Below are 18,751 nucleotides of genomic sequence, written 5' to 3'. Positions count from 1 at the left end.
GGGAGACTGACATTCCTACAGCTAACAAAATAAAAGAAACCATATGGAATTCAAGGTCTCACCGCTAACATATGTTGCTCATTGAGTCTTTCAACGTCACGGCTCTGCATGTTTAAAAATTCATGAATTCGTGCAAAGCCCTCAACTGCCGTCATTCCTCAGGTGATGCAGACTTGCACTTTAATGACCAGGTCTGAAAGTGCACCTTCAGAATACAGAAGGTCCAGCACACCTTCGCAGCCATCCAACCTTTATTTATTAATCAGGGCAGCCTTTTGGGAGGAGGAACTGTAGATGATGGGTGGTTTCTGGGTCTTCTAGCAAGATAGAAGCAGGATGTATCATGTATATGGACCCAACCTCGATAGCCTTACGAGGAACACCCCTTATCTCCAAAAGATTGTGGATTTGTTCAGCAGAGAAATTTTCAAGATTTCCATCAACACTCTTTTTACAAGTTAAAAAAGCAAAGCTTCATGGGTAATTTCTTCTTTAACAGTCTAAACTGAGTATGTTGACCTCCAAGCTCACCCTAACCCTTTCTCAACCCTAACCATAATAAATGTGTCTACAACAAATGCAAGGACCTCATTCTCTGTATCACACAGCCACCTGTCCTATATGCTCCTTCACTCATTCCTACACTGTCAGGATCAACCTTTTCATACATTCATGACACACTGAATTACTGAGTCAGTCTCTATACTGTAAAGATGTCTATATATTGTTGTGTGGTTCTTTACTGGCTCATGAGAATAACAGTGAATCACAGGCTGTAAAGCAAAGGTCAAAATCCACCCTCGTTGCCGTCCCAAATAAGTGTGCGGTGAGCAGACGTTTACAGTTTTAGGAAGACCTCAAGAGCTCACACTGGCAGCCTCTCTTAACTTTTTTCATCTACTCAACACAGAGAATTAAACTCTGGAGAGCAGGAATATATTAAAAGAAACTGAAAGAGGGGAATGGGGGAAAAGAAGGCACAGCCAACACCTTGATAAATGGAGTCTCTTCAATGGGCCGGGTTGCAGCACAGGTGCGAGTAATGAATTCTAGGTCTCACCTGATATGCGCTGGGGTGACACCAGAACGGTGGGGAGGTTTCTGGAGGCAGCAGCTGGCCTAGATATGCTCATTGCCATCTGATTTGTCATCAGGAGTGGCTTTTCCAGCCTCTGGAGCATCCCTGTTTCTTCAGGACTGATCCACGCCGAGTCCAAAGCCAGGGCATTGTTCAAGTAGACCTTCAAATGTACAGTAGCAGGGTCAGGACTCTAAGATCAGATAAAAACTGATCAATACATTTAATCTCTGCTCTTATTCACATTTATTCATATTCGGATTCCAAGAAATTTAGCTCTTAAATCAAAATTAACCGATGATGACATAGAGGTAGTGGTGTAGGTCCTGGCTGCTGCTCGATATGCACTTCCTGGAAAGGACTCAAGACATCTACACAGAGTTTTGCTTCAGTGACGAACAGGGAGGACTTCCTATTTTGAGGAAGACTCTCAAGCTCCATGGAAAAAAGAGAAATTAAAGTAAAATTTAAAAAAACACCCAAATGCTCACTCTCAAAATTCTGAGCTAAGTTAGGATTCGAATCTACCATTTAATAGCACTAAGCAAATTAGAGCCGGTACTGTAAGTACTGGCATCCATCCCTGCTTACCTTATGATCTGGGAGCCTCTTCTCGACCCACCCTTTGCCGACATGGGGGGGCAACACTGAGTGGTACATGCACGGAAAGACGGGGACAAGGTCCATGCTGGCAGACGGCTGGAAACCCATGACAGCAGGTCTTGAGGGAAGCTCCCACTGGAATGCACCATGGCAACAATCACAAATCTTAGCCCCTCCCCCAAAAAAATGCAACACCCTCCACTGATTCACGGGGACAGAATTTCAAAGTCACGGGTTTGAATGCTGACAGAGCCCACTCTCCAGCTCCCCTAATTTCTGCCGTGTCCAGGGAAAGCTTACTGAACATGAGGGAACAAGACCTGTCACCACAGTGAGTCTGAGAAGCTGACCAGGGACCGTGTTCCACAGCCCCCTCTGGTTCCGAGTTACACATTAACATCACTTATCATTACTACCGCTGTCCGTCTACCTCCTGATCCTGTCAACAGAGGGCCACTTTGGATACTAATAATAAAAATTAAAAAAAATAATACTAGGAATAACAATAATGTGTAGAGACAACAAACATGTAGATGTATATCTTAATATCTTAACGTTTTGTCTGAAGTGCATCTATGACATTTAAACCTGTTTACTTAAGTCGGGACCTTCTGTAATAATATCAATGAGAACCTTAATTAATTAAATCAACAGTTGTTTCCCAGCTGTCTGACAGATACATGTTTAAAATATATATACATATACATAAAATTAAAACAAAAGGCCCAGTAGGGTGTTCAACAGGTGAAAAAATTAACGAAAATGAAAAATGGAGCTTTCCTACATCAATGTTGCATTTAAGTAAAGTTGCACAAATCAGTGTCACTTATGTCTAATTTAGCAAGGGATTAGATGCGTTGGTGGAATCCAAAACAGACGTGCAAAAAAAAAAATTATTCCACTAAAAGTGCTTACTCATCTCACCAGATGTTTTACGTGATCATGATGGGCTAGACAAGAGACTGAGATGTGGCACTCATGGGATAAGTGATGTGCCGTCTGTGCAATAAAGGCACAATATGAGATCGCAATGAAATATCAATAACAGAAAGGCCAGTAATCTCAACCTGCCAGCGGTTGGGTGATCATAAATGAGATGACCGAGCAGAAATGTGGCAGGATAGGGATATAAAAAAAAAATCAAATAGCATTAACCCAAGTGTGTCGCTAAGAAGCATTTCATGTGGAAGAGAAGCTGTGTGTTGTGGAGAAGACCATCACCATGGCCAAACTCCACTGCACTTTTCCACTACTCTCCCATTATGCTAGTTTCAAAGTCCTGTTTTTCAGATGTGCACACTCAGCTCATATCTCACAATAACAGCATTTTAAAGGTATAGTGTATTATGGCCATGTGAAATGGACCTCCTTCCTCATATCCCCCCCCCCCCCCCCCCCCCCAAAAAAAGGTGCTTTCTTAAAATGCACTCATATTTTTACATTTACATTTACATTTATTCACTTAGCAGATGCTTTTCTCAAAAGCGACTTCCAATGAACTCTATGTAGTGTTATCAGCCAACACATCTTATTCACCAAGGTGACTTACACTGCTAGATACACTACTTACACTGGGTCACTCATCCATACATCAGTGGAACACACTCTCTCTGTGTCACTCACACACAACATTTTTTTTAGATACTCAGGACATCACTGAGATGTTCATAGAAAAAAAAGATCAGTGCACTGCATTTTTCCTTGCTTGCAAGTCCCCCCAACCCCATCCTCACTCCTCTCACCCCACCCCAATTACCTAACCCCTCAACCTTCACTGCCTTCTCAGGAGTAATGGTCTGAAAAGTCAAGGTCTACATCAGTGCCAATATGCCTTTACCACTCTGATAAACCTCCGCCTCTTTCTTCTTTCAGATTAAATGTCAGGCCGCGTTTGGGCACAGGATAACAATCAAATGGGAAAAGCAAGAACTTAATTGTGGAAGGTGCCCTCTAGTGGCGCTGGAATCCACTACAGGCTACGCACAGACTTCATGCACGGTGCTGTATTAGTGCAGACTCTAGAGCAGGTTTGTGCAACATAAGCACAGCCTGAACTTAATTTTAGGAATTTAAATATACCTCAGGGCATCAGTTTAGTGGAAAAAACCAATAAAAAATTTTCCATGTAAGTTTTTTTTTCCTTCATTTTGCACCAAATATGCACCCTTATGTCCACAATATTCCTGCGGCTGAGTTTGACGGTCCAGGGAGCTGAAGCACAGTTTTGCAGCATATTGTACAAATAAAAGGGAAATTGCATTCGTCCAGTGGGCAGTTTGCACAAGCGTGCAACTTGATGGTGTTGTGCCATGGTATAGCCCTGTGTGACCCCAAGCGGGTCCAGTGGCAGCGGATACAGGCGTACCTGGATGTTCATCAGGGGGTAGGGCTGGATGGCGGGTTCGGCTGAGGGTACTCTCATCAGAGGCAGGAAGGGCTCGCAGGACAGCTGCCAGCTTGAGACGGCTTGCAGCAGCGGTGGCGGCGGCGGGTGCGAGGACAGCAGGAAGGGAGCGGGCGCGGCGCCAATCCTGCAGAGCCCGGAGGTGGCGGGGATCATCCACACCCACCCAGGTGGCTCCCCACTCATGTGCCACAGCTGGGGTTGGCCCTTCAGTCGCGGGATGGGGAGCATTCCTACATCCTACCAGGACACCCGACCACCCACCCCCAATGTCTAGCAGACTGCGAGATATCCTTGAGGGGGATTGGGGGGTGGAGGAAGGAGGGTGGGAGGGGGCACATGGTCAGTTAAGATGAACACCTGCTCTCGCTCAAACCCGGCTCCAAATCAAGAACCCCAAGAGTTAAGAGTCGTGCATGATGCTCAACTAACACATCCCTGCGATCACCCACCGCAGCACCCTCTTCAGAGAAATCTTTTAAGAAATAATTAATGACAAATTGAATAACAAGTGGAAAATAAAGCGCATCGATTTCATTTGCCCGAGCACGTGCTGGAAGCGCGGAGCTGGAAATTGACATCGAAAAGCAGAGCTGCGTCTGAGAGGCATAATAAATGTGCGATAAATGGCATTCGCAGTGGAAGTAGGAAATGCCCCCACGCGCACGTGGGGACGCGCCGCCGCGCGTTTATTGCACAGTTCCACAAAAAAATGTAGCGGCAGTAAAAGAAAAAAAAAAAAAAAAAAAAGAAAAACAAATGTATTGAACGGGCTTTTCTGTCTCGCGCGCAGTACCCGCGCGTCTCCTTTACTCTTAACTCCCGCACAATGTCTGCTTCATCAAGGAACAATACAGCATGCTGCTAGATACTGCATGCAAATTAAGAAATATGTATATGAATAAATAAATCAAATCTCATCTTTTCCTCGGATGCTTTTCGGAAATGTGTAAAGAGCGCGGAGCCTCACCTTCCGTCACTCTGCAGCACAGACCTGCTTTTAAGAAACAAGTCGTCAAAATGCCGTATGGATTACAGCTTGTGGGGGGGAAAAAATACAACGGATGACAAGTTAGTGTGGGGAAATTAACAGTGCAGAGCAAAGGGATGACGTGCAGTACAAATAAATCAGCGCAGTTTGTCAAAAGTTCATTTATTCTCTCCTCATAACTGGTTATAAGAAGAAGGAATGAGCGCGATTCTCACCTCAGGACGAGTCTTGTTGGCGGGTACAGAGAGCAGCTCAAATCCTGGTTTATCCATAAAATTGCTTTATGTTCCCCATATGTGTTTCTGTTTTATTTTGTCTCGGTCTAGTCAGATATCCAAGTGTGATCTTTGGTTTGTGGTCCAGATTTCAGGAAGGGTCGGACGCAGATGCGCCTTTTCCCAGAAAACATCCCCGACCGGCTCGTCCTCGGCGGAGACTGGAGATCCAGGCAGAGATTCTCTCTTTTCGCTCTCACTTATTATTTCTCGCCCCCTTTGCAGCCTCTCTCCCCCCGAACTCCCCCCCCCCACCCCGTGCAAAAGGACGCCCCCTTTGATGCGGGACTCGACCGCAGAAGCAGCTCCGCGTCCTTCACTCCATCCCACCGCGCTGCTTGTTCAGCTACACTTGCTCAGGACCGGAACGTGCCAGGATGGTCCACAGTGCGGGGTTTTGTTCATATTTATCACATATGTGGAGAAAGGAGGTGGCGGGGGGGGTCTCTCCCATCAGCACCGCCCAGAAGCCCCGAGACGGAGATCCAGTGAGCGCGTTTCAGCACCACGGCGCTGTCCGCTTCGCCTCACTCTGGGCAAAAACGGCACAAATTGTGACTCTTTGAATTATTTCATGTTTAGGGAATAGACAGAACTTCAGTTTATTCCACTTCCATCGAACCACTTTCACACAGTTTATTGGAATTATTCATTAACGTGTATTCAGGAGCTCCACACTGGAGAGTTACTGTATCTTCCGTCCTTCTGCTTTCTTGCACCTGAATCCTGTGTCAAATGTACTGTTTTTCTTACCACTAGGGGGGACGTGTTGGTTTTGAGCCTACAAGAACATTAACACACTTAGAAAAAAATATACTGTTATTATCTGGGCAGCAAGTAATGTAATGGACAGGGCTGTAGCCTTGCAGTCCGATTGCCGCTTCAAACCCCACTCGGCAGTTGTGCCCTTGAACTGATACAGTAAGAAACTCTGAGGCAGAAAAGCATACATATTACAGAAGTCGGATTATTGTTTAGTTTACACCTTCGTCCAGTTGTGGCTTGCAATGGTAGGATTAAAGGATAAAATCCTTATAAATTCATAAAATAATGAGATGATAATTCAGGATGGAATTTTGTGTATCTTAAGCACCAGATCTCTCAGGGACTACACTAGTCTGCAGAAATTTTTTAAACAAAATTAACATCAATAAAGGAAGGAGCTGGTAGCACAGGGGATAGCGCTGCTGTCTTTGGAGCCAAAGGTGGCAGGTTGGAGTGTCACCTCCAGCTGTAGTATCCTTGATCAAGGTACTTACCCCAAATTGCTCATGTAATATTACCCAGCTATAGAAATGGGTAAATAGATGCGAGAACCTTAACATCGTAATGAAAATGTTTTGCTTTGGAGAAAAGCGTAAGCTAAATGAATAAGCATAACGAAATAAGGCAAGAACAGTATAAAGGCAAATCAATGACATCACAAAGAAGGTTAAAGACAGTGAAATACTACAAGAAAGGTCATGAGACAGTATAGAGCTCCTACCACTGCACCATGATTAAACAGTCCACATAAAAGCGTTTAAAGTGGTTGGGATTGTTCAGTAAACCTTATGGCTGGCAAGGAATGTAAAATGAAAGACTGATGAGGTTATGCAAGTGAATGTAATCTGTAAGAATGCCTCCACATTTCACACCAAAGAAGTTTCTGCAGGCTTCAAAAGGCATCGCTTGCAGGTATTTTTTTTTAACAATATATGTTTTCAGCCTGTCTGCAGGCACCTGCGGGTTAAAGCAGATTTATGAATTTTTGCTTCGGCCTTATCTCCGGACCACATGCACCTGAATGGTCTGAGTAGTTTATTTTGGAGATATTTCAAAAATCATGTAGTGAGACCGCAACATTTCCATTTCATCTGGATGTTATTTCAGAACTGATCAGTGCAATTGTATAAATCCATTACGGTTAACTGAAGGTTGTAGAACTAGAATATTTCTGGAAAGTTCTTTGGATAAATATATTATACCTCTTTAAAATTTTGTACAGGTGAAATCCCAAGTGTTTTTCCAGAAAGTTAAAAATAACTGTGAGGACAGTAAGACAAACAGGACTAGACTCCGCTGAAGAGAGCTGACTTAAGCAGAGATTAAAACGGAGGAGCAGTTCAAAGCTAGTCAGCTCCCCTTTCCATTCTTCAAATTTAAATTTATTTACACAGAAGAGAGCAGAACTCGTATGTTTTGCGCTGGTGTTGTCCTTGCTTGTAAATTTAAATTTGAATAACTATTCAACAGGCATGTGCCGATCGGATTTTTCATCTTGCAAATCTGTAGTCTGAGTTGATTCACCAAATTATAAGCATCGCATGCTACCTGAAATCTGAAATGTTCAGTTTATTTAAATGTTTCATGACTTTTAAAGAGTCAGGTTGTAGGCTTTTGGAAATGGCTTTATTCAATATGTACAGGCATGTAGCTTTGCCACACTAGGATCACAAAAAACCATTTAGTTGTTAAAGGCTGATTCCTTGGCAAATATGTCAAAGCTGGAGATTTCAGTAATTGATTTTGCAAGAAGAAAGTATTTGTACTGTGGGAAGAAAAGTAGCTGATCCTATTTGACAGCAAATATCAATGCTGGAGAGAAAACAAATTAAATTAGAGGTCATTACCACTACTGACATCTGGCAGACAGAGACAGAAGAGAGCCTTTCGTTAGTGAACAAAACCTTAGCATTGCCTACATTTGCCATTACTGTAAGATACTTCTATGAAAAGGACAGGGAGGAGAGGAAAGAGCTTGCAAAAAACTGGCCTTTCCAGTGACAAACGAGGTCACAGAAAGTTATATTTAGATGTGCAAGGAATTGTCTAAGAATGGCTTTTCCACTTGCCTAGCAAAACTGTAAGTGTGAACCTGATTTACATGATGATGCTTCGTCAAATTTCACGGAGCTATCCGGATTATTTTGGTGTCTTTGGGCATGTATATGAGTATGCATGCATGCTGTTTATGACTAATATATGATACATGCACTCTGCATTAATTTATAATTAGTGGCTCTCTAATGCCTGCATTTATCCCAAGACCCCATATGTACAGTATGTATGTAATGTTACTAGTTTGCAAAAAAAAGTTTGCACTAACTCCCTTGGCCTAGTATGAAGATGATAGATGAAAGTCTTTTTTCCACAATGCCTAGATTGCAAATTTTCTGAGCCATTTAGTTTTCCTCTCCAGGCTCGCTAAGATGCTTTGTGTCCTTAAAAATGCATCAGTCTTTTCAGTTAGATGTCCAGTAAATAAGCCACAAAGGGCCGACTTCAGCTTGACCGCCGGCACCTGAGGCATTCAGTCTGTGAATCACAGTAATTGCTTGTTCATAACTAGAAAGCTCCAAATCAGAGCAGGGCCTTGCGGTGTTCATGTTAATAATGTCAGTGGTGATTCTGGGAAAACTCGACCAGCCCCTTCCAAACACACACGCGGGGCTTTTTCTTAAAAATCTGACTATGCGAATGGTGGTTTAAGAATATTCCCTTCTTCTTTGAGCTATATTTCCAAGTTTGACCAAAATGCTACATAGTTGGCACTTTCAGTAAATTCAAAAGTGACTGTAAGCCAATTGTAGCAAGGAGGGTACCACAGGTCCATCCATGAGCCAGTATAGACCTCACGGGTCAGGTCCAAGTCCTTAACCACTGTGCCCCCTGCTGTCTTGGCCACTCAATAAGTTTCAGTGCAGTAACTCATTTCGTAACAGTTGAGCTTTTCATGTCCACCTTCATTTTGTTAGCAAAATGATTTGAAGCATTAAGTGGGATGTTAGAGACTCCATTGTGGAGGATTTAGGAGGAATCGTCTCATCATTTCGAGCAGAGAGCCCTTCAAAGTGCATCTAGTGGACAAGATTAGCTACAGAGCATTACAATCCATGTTCAAATCTAACAGCAAGATTGTTAAGGAATGTTCCAGAGAAAACAACAGCACAATAATCCAACGAGGCAAGAAAATGAACTTCAGCCTTAATGTGCATATTAACTGTACCACCAAGGTGTAAATTTTTGCAGATGATTTGGTAAAATGCATTTATATTGAAATGTTTTTAACAGAACACAACATTCACAAATGGGAAATCAGACAGGCATTGGGAAGGGGGATCTGTTTGTTGTTAGAAAATTAATGAGAGGGCTCATTGGTTGTGCAGTTGCCTTTGAAACCTATTGCAAATACAGGATATGATCCCCACTAGCATTCATTTCTTGGGGGTCTACCAGACTGGTGCCCTGAGTTCATGGCAAACTATGACTATTGCTGTCCATGTTTTTTTGGCCTTCAATTTCCTCCAAGATTTCATGCCAGAGTTGGAAGATGCCAGGGATGACCTGGAGCTTAGATTTTCTATACACCAAGCTTTAACTGAGCTACAAATAAAATCTACATCCTATGCATGTTGAAAAATAAAAGATAACATTGTGCCGCTACATTAATAATATTTTGCTTTTACAGATAATTTAAAACAATTAAATGTAATTTGATAGGTAGAAAAGGCAGGATAAAGATATGTGAAGGTAGAAATGGTTTGGAAATACAATATTAATAAAGCTGTCATTTGAAGGCATGCTGGATTTAAAGACTCCACTTCTTTCAGATTGTTGATGTGCATAATTTATACACATTGTACAGGAAAGAGGACTTTCAGGGTTGCCCTATCAAAGAAAATTTTTTAAAACATCCTCCACAGAAAACTTACAAATATGAAAAAGATATATATTTGCTATAAATAGAAATTCCTCTACTAGCAAACTGCTCAACAAGAATCTTCCTGTGCCAGTCATCGAGAGTTGGAGGATACAAATTTATTAACGGAACTGCTGAAATGAAATGCCCAGATTCATCAGTAAAGACCCACAGCAATTGTCATGCATCTCTGGGGGGTTGTTTGTTCCACTTCTCTGTGCTGGAGAAACCAAAAGGTGCTTCGCTGATCATTTCATGAATCAGTTCAGTATTATCCAAACACAAAACTTCATCCCCAGACAGCAGGAAAGTCAACAGCAATGGACATCCCATAGAGGATATTTCAGAAAAATATAACCATAACATCTCACTAACAGCAAGATGGTCAAAATGTCCGATAATATTTTTATCATTATTACCAAAGTAATTTTCTGCAAACATTTTTATACAAAGTGACTCAGAGAGCCATTAATACAACAGCGTAAGTATTCCATTTAATGGTACAATAATAACAGGGAATGATGCTTGAACCCCCAGCTTTCACATTAGAAAATCTTGTCATTAATTGTCCCACTACTACAGCACACCTGTGTATGCAAAAATATTAACAGCATGTTTGTGTCCATCATGATGGGTATTGTGCTCACATCTACAGGAAGACAGAAGTGTAGCAGGCATTATTCATGTGAAAATATTTTCAGTTAACAGCATGAGCTACATTTATCCAACACAACATTGTTACACTACATTTTTTTCTTCATTTCGATTCGTATTCCTATAGTGACTCCTCTGCACCTGTACTTTCAGCCTGCAATGACTAGTAACAAGCACTTATTTCTTCTAGAATAACCAGCAGCAAATTCTTAATTTGTTTAATTTTTATTGCTGTTTTTTGCTGTTCTGTATTCATGTTTTACAGATAATTTAAAACAAGCTGCGTTGTTTTTGCTTCGTACACTTTAGCACAGTAGCAGTTTAAGACGTCACCTTGTACTTGAAGAACGCAGGTCTGAATTCCTCTTCCTGGTGTAGCAGACTTCATCAAGGTCCTTACTCTGAACTGACTGTAAAAATTACCCAGCTATATAAATGGGTAAATAATTGTATCTTAATATACAAACTTAATATTGTAAGTATCCACAAAAGTGTCAGCTAAGTGGATCAATGTGAATCTGTTGTTAGTAAAACATCCAGGCACGTTTTACATGAAGACATTTCTGCATTATCTGTGCTATTTACTTGTATTCATTTCACAATTATTACATGACTGAATCAGCACCATATTCTGCAGGTGCTGGAATTCAACAGGATTTCAGCATGACATCTGGACTGCGGTACAACGTAGCTCAGCTGTCCCTGGCGGCAGGTGGATCTTCCGCACATTTCAGCTCTTTCTGACAACTTGAGCTGTACCATATGCACTCGAATGCAGAATCAAACCGATCGTCCTATTTCATTACAGTTAATCTCCCAAACAGGTGCACATTTTTTTTCCTAAAGACCTGTTTTCTGTAGAAAAATTTGACTCATGACTTGAGAACATCTCTTGCTGGATGCTCCTGCCATTTTTTTTTTTTTTAAATGTAATCAACAAAATTCCACCAGCTGCATTCAGAAAAAAATCCAAAGACTTCAAGTTTCTTCTGTATAGTTTTTAATATATTCTACAACCCAGTGTCTTTGGAAATATATCCTACTGCTACAGTGTTGAATGTACAAGTGAATTCCCATCTGCCCATTCTCAGATGAATATGGAAGGATATTCGTGCCATAACTCAAAATATAAGACAAATACAGCTTTCTCATGCTTGTCTTTCACTCTTTATGGTACACACCTGCTGAAATATGAATGAATATGGAAATGTATAAATTATATTCAGGATTCATTGTCTATTTGATGGACTTTTATTGGAACAGTACCATGCCAGTGTTGTTGGATTGTCAGGATTGAGATGTACTTTGGATTTATACACATTCTTTTCTGACATCTAGACTGATAAAGCATGAGACTCAAGTCTTCTGAGGACCTGCTCAGCACAAAAGTTCTTCAACCTAACTGATGCTTCAGGCAAATACAAAACATATACATTGTTGCGTACTCCCATTCTGTCAGTCCTGTCTACTCCGGAAGTACCAAGTTGCTCTCAAAGCTGAATTATGTTGCATTTTCTGTTTTTCGCCCCCTCCTACTGCTCAAGCCATGAACAGCTTTCCCACACCCAGCAGATTCTTAAACAGGAAAACAGTATCATTCCTAAAAAAAAGAAATAAAAAGTCAAATATATATATTTATTTTTCTTTAGTATTTTAATAGGGTGAGTGGACAGTCCATAACTATAAAAGTGAAAATCAGTGCAGTTTTTCATTATACTGGAACGTTTAAGGGCATTAGCATTCCTGCATGATCAAGTCTGAGCCCCTCCACCTGCCCATCTTCATATTTTCCAAAGAGAAACATTTCAGTCCCTTTATGTAAAGTACTTCCTTATCTCCACTTGGCTGAGCACCGTTTCTGGACATTGTCACACGAATAACCACAGTCCATTATGCTGGCAACTGGCCATGGAGCCCTGCACATTCCAACACCACAGTGAAAGAAGACAAGACCAAAACAAAAAAAAAAAAAAAAAAAAAGACCTTACTAAAGTGGGAACTTGACCTCATGCATCTGAATTCCCCCAATATGTTCAGATTCAATCAGCCATGGCACCCCCCCTCCCCAAGGTCTGTCAAGACTGATTTTCGGGAACACCTCTCGCTCAATCAGCATTTCATGCTGAACTGAAGAACTCTCACTTGCTCCTCAAGCAGACCTCGCGACATGAAGAAGCTTCAGCGCACAATCAGCTTTTATCTTCAGGGACGAGGGTGCAGGTTTGTCGCTGTGTTTGGCTCCTCTTGGGCTTGGCATAATGAATGCAGTACAATTTCTATAGCTGGTTGCAACTGTCTTCCCACTTATTCTGGAAAAACTCCTTTCAAATTTATGTCAAAAAACATTCTGAATAATACGATTCAGTGCTGTCTTGTCTTTCAACCACTTCCTCTTTTAGGAAAACTGCCAACAATGTTAAATTCATCACCCACACACACACACACACACACACACACACACACACACACACACACACACACACACACTCCTGCGCCCGTGCACACTGACACACAGAGACACGCACCTCAAAATCTGGCAGAGAGGATTTTCATCAGGCCCAGGACAGTGCCAGTTGAACGCAGTCACGGTAATCGATAATGATAATTCCAAGCAATCGAGGGCCCGCATTATCTTCCATGATTGTCTTGCGCATTCCAAGTCCGTAATGAATTTGGATTCCAGACGTTGTGAGTCCCTGCAGACAACATACGGAATGGGTCTCCGATGCAGTGCAGTTGTGAGCTTACCATTGCTGGCATCTACAAAAGTCTTGTCTGAATGCCTTACACTTTCAGAAGTCAGACTAAACAGATGGGTGACCTATATTAATTAAAATGAATTACCCTTATCATGGCAAATTATTTATTCACTCACCTGACTTTTCACCTGTGCTACTTACAAGATAGATTTGTATACCTTACAATTATTTACCCATTTATACAGCAGGGTAATTTTCACCATATAAAGTCAGGGTAAGTACCTTGATCAGGGGTACTAAATCAGAAGGCAGGATTCAAACCTGTGCCCCCCCCCCAATTTCAAGACCACACCTTTAATCAATAGGCTACCAGGAGCCCCACATACATTGTTATCGAGGACACAACTACAATGCATTTTATACATTCTCCTGTTTTATTATTTACTTTTTAAATCACAACCTGTCAAGTAAAGCCTATAATTAGAGTGGACATTTCTTAATCACCTTAACTGGGCCAGGAAAGAAAAACACACAATGAGGTTCAGCTTCACTGACAAGTATGTAATGATGTAAACACTTCAGACGGGGGAAGAGAATAAAAGGATTTTGTGGGCCTAATTCCCTGGGGTATAACTGAATGGTTAAAACACAGCCTTAGTTCATCAGTTCATTTATTTTAAGCCTTGCATTTGGGTATTCAAAGGATAATAGATTTTCTTTACACTGTTTTCTTTTGTCCTTTTTTTGGAGTGAAACTGGAGAATCCCAAACCCAGCAAGATCAATGGAAAGACCATGCTTCTGGGCATGAGCAAAAACAGTTGTAAAGGTTGGGAAGGAATACCTGCTTCTGGTGTTTCTGTTTGGTCCAATAGAAGAACCACCAGCAGCAGCACCGTACCAAGCCTAGCAAGGCACAGTTACATTTACATTTATTCATTGAGCAGACACTTTTCTCCAAAGCGATATACATCTCAGAGAAATTTCAATTGCATCTACCTGCTCCAGGTACTTAGATCAAAGTTCACTGTCTGCTCTGATTTCTGGTTATTTGTCCAGTTGAAGAATCTTTTTTCTATACTGACTGAAAATAAACTCAACAAAAAAAGAATTAAATATGCTTAAATAGTAAGCTTTATTATTTAACATACTGCAGCATCCCCCCATGGAGCTACTAGACACAGGTTGAGAAAAAGTGCTCTTTATTGAACACATATTTTTTTCTTAATTAACTTTATTTAATAAAGTTGTTAATACAATACACAATTAAAAACAATTATCAACCAATTTACAACCAAACAAATCCAAAACCACCACATTTCCTGTAGTTGGTCAACAACTGAACAATTTTTTTTTTTTTAAATAATCTTTATTTAATAAAGTTATGAATAAAATACACAACAAAAAACACACATACACACACATTTTCGGAACCGCTCGTCCCATACGGGGTTGCGGGGAACCGGAGCCTACCCGGTAACTCAGGGCGCAAGGCCGGAGAGGGAGGGGACACACACAGGACGGGACGCCAGTCCGTCGCAAGGCACCCCAAGCGGGACTCGAACCCCAGACCCACTGGAGAGCAGGACCTGGTCCAACCCACTGCGCCACCGCACCCCCTGCAACAAAAAACAAACATCGAAAAATCCACAATCAAACGAATCCAAAACCATTTTCCTAAGGTTTGTCAACAAAACTACTAAGCAACCATTACATAAAATACATTGTCAAGACAGAGTGTTTCCCATAACAATCCCCTTCCTAGCTTCAAAAAATATAACTGACCCATGTCTTCCCCACACCAACATACCCACAAAAGGACCGTCCCCCAATAACAGCTCAACCGAAGTCATCATGTCATATACATGCATCCTTCAAAACACATAAAATACTTCTAAATTACAGTATAAAACTTGATCATACCCTTAAAAACAGACAAATAAATAAAACTGAACAAATACATGCTTTTAAATAGCAGTCTTAACAAAAGCACAACAGACAGCACAAGAGAGTTCCCCCAGATTCCTCTGAGCCCCCTACTCCCCACAATGGTTAGGGGGTCAATACCTTGAACATCCCAGAATCCCCCAGAGACACAGTGAGCATGAGTAAAGTGACAGCCAATTAGAAAGGAAGACAGGAAATGTACAAAAATATATTCCCCATTCTTCCTCCTGTTGTCCCACCCATAAACAATGGGCCTAACCCAAAATTCTCTAGCAAAATATCAGATGTATAGCTTTTGATGATGCATTTAAATTTTCTGTGCAGCATATGCAGAGTAACAAGCGGACTTGTCAAAATAAGGTAAATGACCATCCTTGCCTTATTCCTCATCATAAAGTATCTGTATAGTAAATAATCTTCAGACACTGACAGGATGGGCCTATATTTTTGCACACAGTTACAGAGGAGATTTAAGCACAGCCTGAATGGTGAAATAAGACTTGACAGTATGATTTGAAAGGAGTAAATCCGCCATGTAATTTCATCACTTTGATCAAATTAATTCTTAATCAGCTTCCAAGTAACCTTTGCCTTGTGCAATGATTTAATCAGTGTCTCACTTCTACCCCAATATGCATGTTGTCTGTACACAACAAGCCTGATGAACACTGACTGGCCCAGGCAAGCAATGAGTCAGCTTTTTTGGCACCTTTAGCGCACTTGGTTTACAGTGTTACAGTAACATGACTATAACTGCATGGTTACCACATTTTTGTGAATTTCTCTTTTCTTTGTTGGTACTTTACCCACAAATGTATTCCATTCTTTGACGTAGTTTTTCTAACCAGATTTCATCAAAACAGTACAGGAGTAAATCCCATATTGGGTCACTTTTTCTCCATCCCATAATGCCATGCTTCAAGCTTAATGTCTTGTGCCAAAATGCGAGCAGGCAAAGAATGAAAAGCTGAAATCAGATGAATACTGATATCCAGAGGAAAACCATCATTCCAGTGTCACATATTTAATGCAGAGAACTGTTTCTTCATATTTCCAGTGTTAATCTGAACAGTATCACACATTCAAGTAGATAGTAATGTTACCTTGCAGTCCCTAGTCTTGACTTCAAATCCCTGCTCCAGCTGCAATACCCTGAAGCAGGGTATGTACTCAGTATTGCTACAGTAAGACAATAGCCTGCTGTATAAATGGGTTATAACGTAAATACATAATTCAGTTCAATTAAAAAATACTAGCGCTGAATCTGCTATTCCAGCTGTGATCGAAACAAAACATTTGTATTCCCAAACAAATTATAAATGTAGGTACTCATGTAATAAATCCTGGAGGGGGGGGACAGTAACATTGTACTTTAGGAATATTAAATTTTGGTATTATGGTACTTTGAGAATTTTGTATCTGTATCTATAGCTCTTTGTTGGCAAAATGATTTTCTTTACTCTCAGTTGTATGCCACTTTAGAGAACAGCATCTCCTAAATAAATAACTAAATGCAATATTTTATTTACCATAATCAAGTGTTTTCACTCATGAATATTTTCAGATAATATGGTTATTAATGGGGGGGTGCAGTGGTGCAGTGGGTTGGCCTGGGTCCTGCTCTCTGGTGGGTCTGGGGTTCGAGTCCTGCTTGGGGTGCCTTGTGACGGACTGGCATCCCGCCCTGGGTGTGTCCCCTCCCCCTCTAGTCTTATACCCTGTGTTGCTGGGTTACGCTCCGGCTCCCCGCGACCCCGTATGGGACAAGCGGTTCAGACTATGTATGTGTGTGTGGTTATTAATGATTAACATACTGTTAAAAGGTGTTAATTTCTTCAGGAAAATCATTACAGTACTGTTTAAAAGTTTTAGCACATACCAATCTATAAAATGAGCACTACCATAAACGCCAACATGCAGAACCTTTTTCTTAGTATGTAATTACACTCTGATACCATTAACCAGAGTGGGATCCTCTGCATCCCTATCACATGCATCCTTATTGCACCGCTCAGGAAGATCTCACGTCATCCCAGTTTTGGTTAATCGTTACTTCCAAGGTATACATAAAATGGACCTGCAAGAACTGCAATTATTACAGCCTACCTGGTGCAGTTGCTCACCCTCCCAGCCCCCTGCATTCATTGATGGATCACGTGTTTCCTTGAAGAGTGGTTAATGAGCATAGGGGCAGGTGTTCCGGCAGTTTAGCTCATTCCAAGTCCAACGCCATGCTTGCTTCCTCTGTACTTTTGGACATGCAAACATTACCCTTGATTGCTGACTTAATGGCTATTTTGATAAACGTTGACAGTGAATGGGCGTATCAGGTATTTGATAACCCTTCAGCTGAGGAGTTCTCGTGCGCTGAGCACTTGGATCCCATGAGTCACTCATTTCAAAATTGTGCCTCTATCATTACAAGAAATTCAGATGGCATAAAATGTGCATATTTAGTGCTTGTTGTTCTTGGACAAAAGAATATTTGCATGTTTTGTATTGTGCACTTTGGTTTTTGATTTTTGGACAACCTCCAAATGTTAATTATTGAAACTGGAATTCTGACAACACAAAACAAGCCCAGTTTTGGCCCCATTAACCACCTACCGTACATATTCTCCACTGCATGCATCGATAACAGCCTGTATGAGCTCCTAAATGAAACTGCTGAAACAGTTTAAATCTTTCCTTTTAAGTGTGTTCATTAAAATAATTCCAGTTTACCAGGTTTAATATACAGTTTCACACTAATGTTCCTCAGTAAGGGTAGTGCTGCTGGAAGGAAGAAGTACTGGGTGTCTAGGATGGCAAAGTCGTAGATGCAGAAATGCACTGTCAGTGAAAGACTAACGGCCTTGTGAGATGCACAGATTATTTACAAGTACAAATAGATAACATAGTACTCAACACAAAGGACAAGAGCTGTACAACTATTCACCTTCACCATCAAAACCTTATTCATCTCATCTCTCCTCTCCTTCATTGTACTCAAGTCTGTCTTATCATATGTGCCCCTCCCCTCTTATACTGCACCATGTTTAAAACAAAGTAGAATACATTTACTTATTTAACAGACACTTTTCTCCAAAGCAACTTCCAATGAACTCTATGTAGCATTATCAGCTCACACACTTTATTCACCAAGGTAAGTTACACTGCTAGATACACTGCTTACACTGGGTCACTCATCCATACACCAGTGGAACACACTCTCTCTGTGTTACTCACACACTTAGGAAAACCTGAACAGCTTGTCTTTGGACTGTGGGAGGAAACCAGAGCACCCAGAGGAAACCCACATAGGCATGGGAGAACATGCAAACTCCAGACAGACTGAGTGTGGATCAAATCCACATCCCCCCACACCATCTAGGTGCTGTGGGACAGCAGTGCTACTTGCTCTGCCACTGTGCCACCATT

General features: G+C 41.3%; 1 protein-coding gene across 2 annotated transcripts in view; it reads right to left on the bottom strand.

Moving 5' to 3' along the window:
- The window catches only part of tcerg1l (transcription elongation regulator 1 like), a 66,833-nt gene extending 62,517 nt beyond the window's left edge, over window positions 1-4,316 (bottom strand). For both annotated transcript variants that reach the window (XM_029248913.1, XM_029248914.1), the window contains exons 1-3: window positions 4,047-4,316; window positions 1,670-1,816; window positions 1,061-1,241 (exon numbers count right to left, since the gene is read on the bottom strand). In XM_029248913.1, coding sequence (XP_029104746.1) covers window positions 1,061-1,241; window positions 1,670-1,816; window positions 4,047-4,316 — 598 coding nt within the window. The remainder of the gene's footprint in view (window positions 1-1,060; window positions 1,242-1,669; window positions 1,817-4,046) is intronic.
- Between the last annotated feature and the right edge of the window lie 14,435 nt (window positions 4,317-18,751).

The sequence above is a fragment of the Scleropages formosus genome, chromosome 24, assembly GCF_900964775.1.
Source record: "Scleropages formosus chromosome 24, fSclFor1.1, whole genome shotgun sequence".
NCBI classification, from domain to species: Eukaryota; Metazoa; Chordata; class Actinopteri; order Osteoglossiformes; family Osteoglossidae; genus Scleropages; species Scleropages formosus.
The sequence above is the reverse complement of the archived record's forward strand: the minus strand, read 5'-3'. Positions and strand labels throughout refer to the sequence as shown.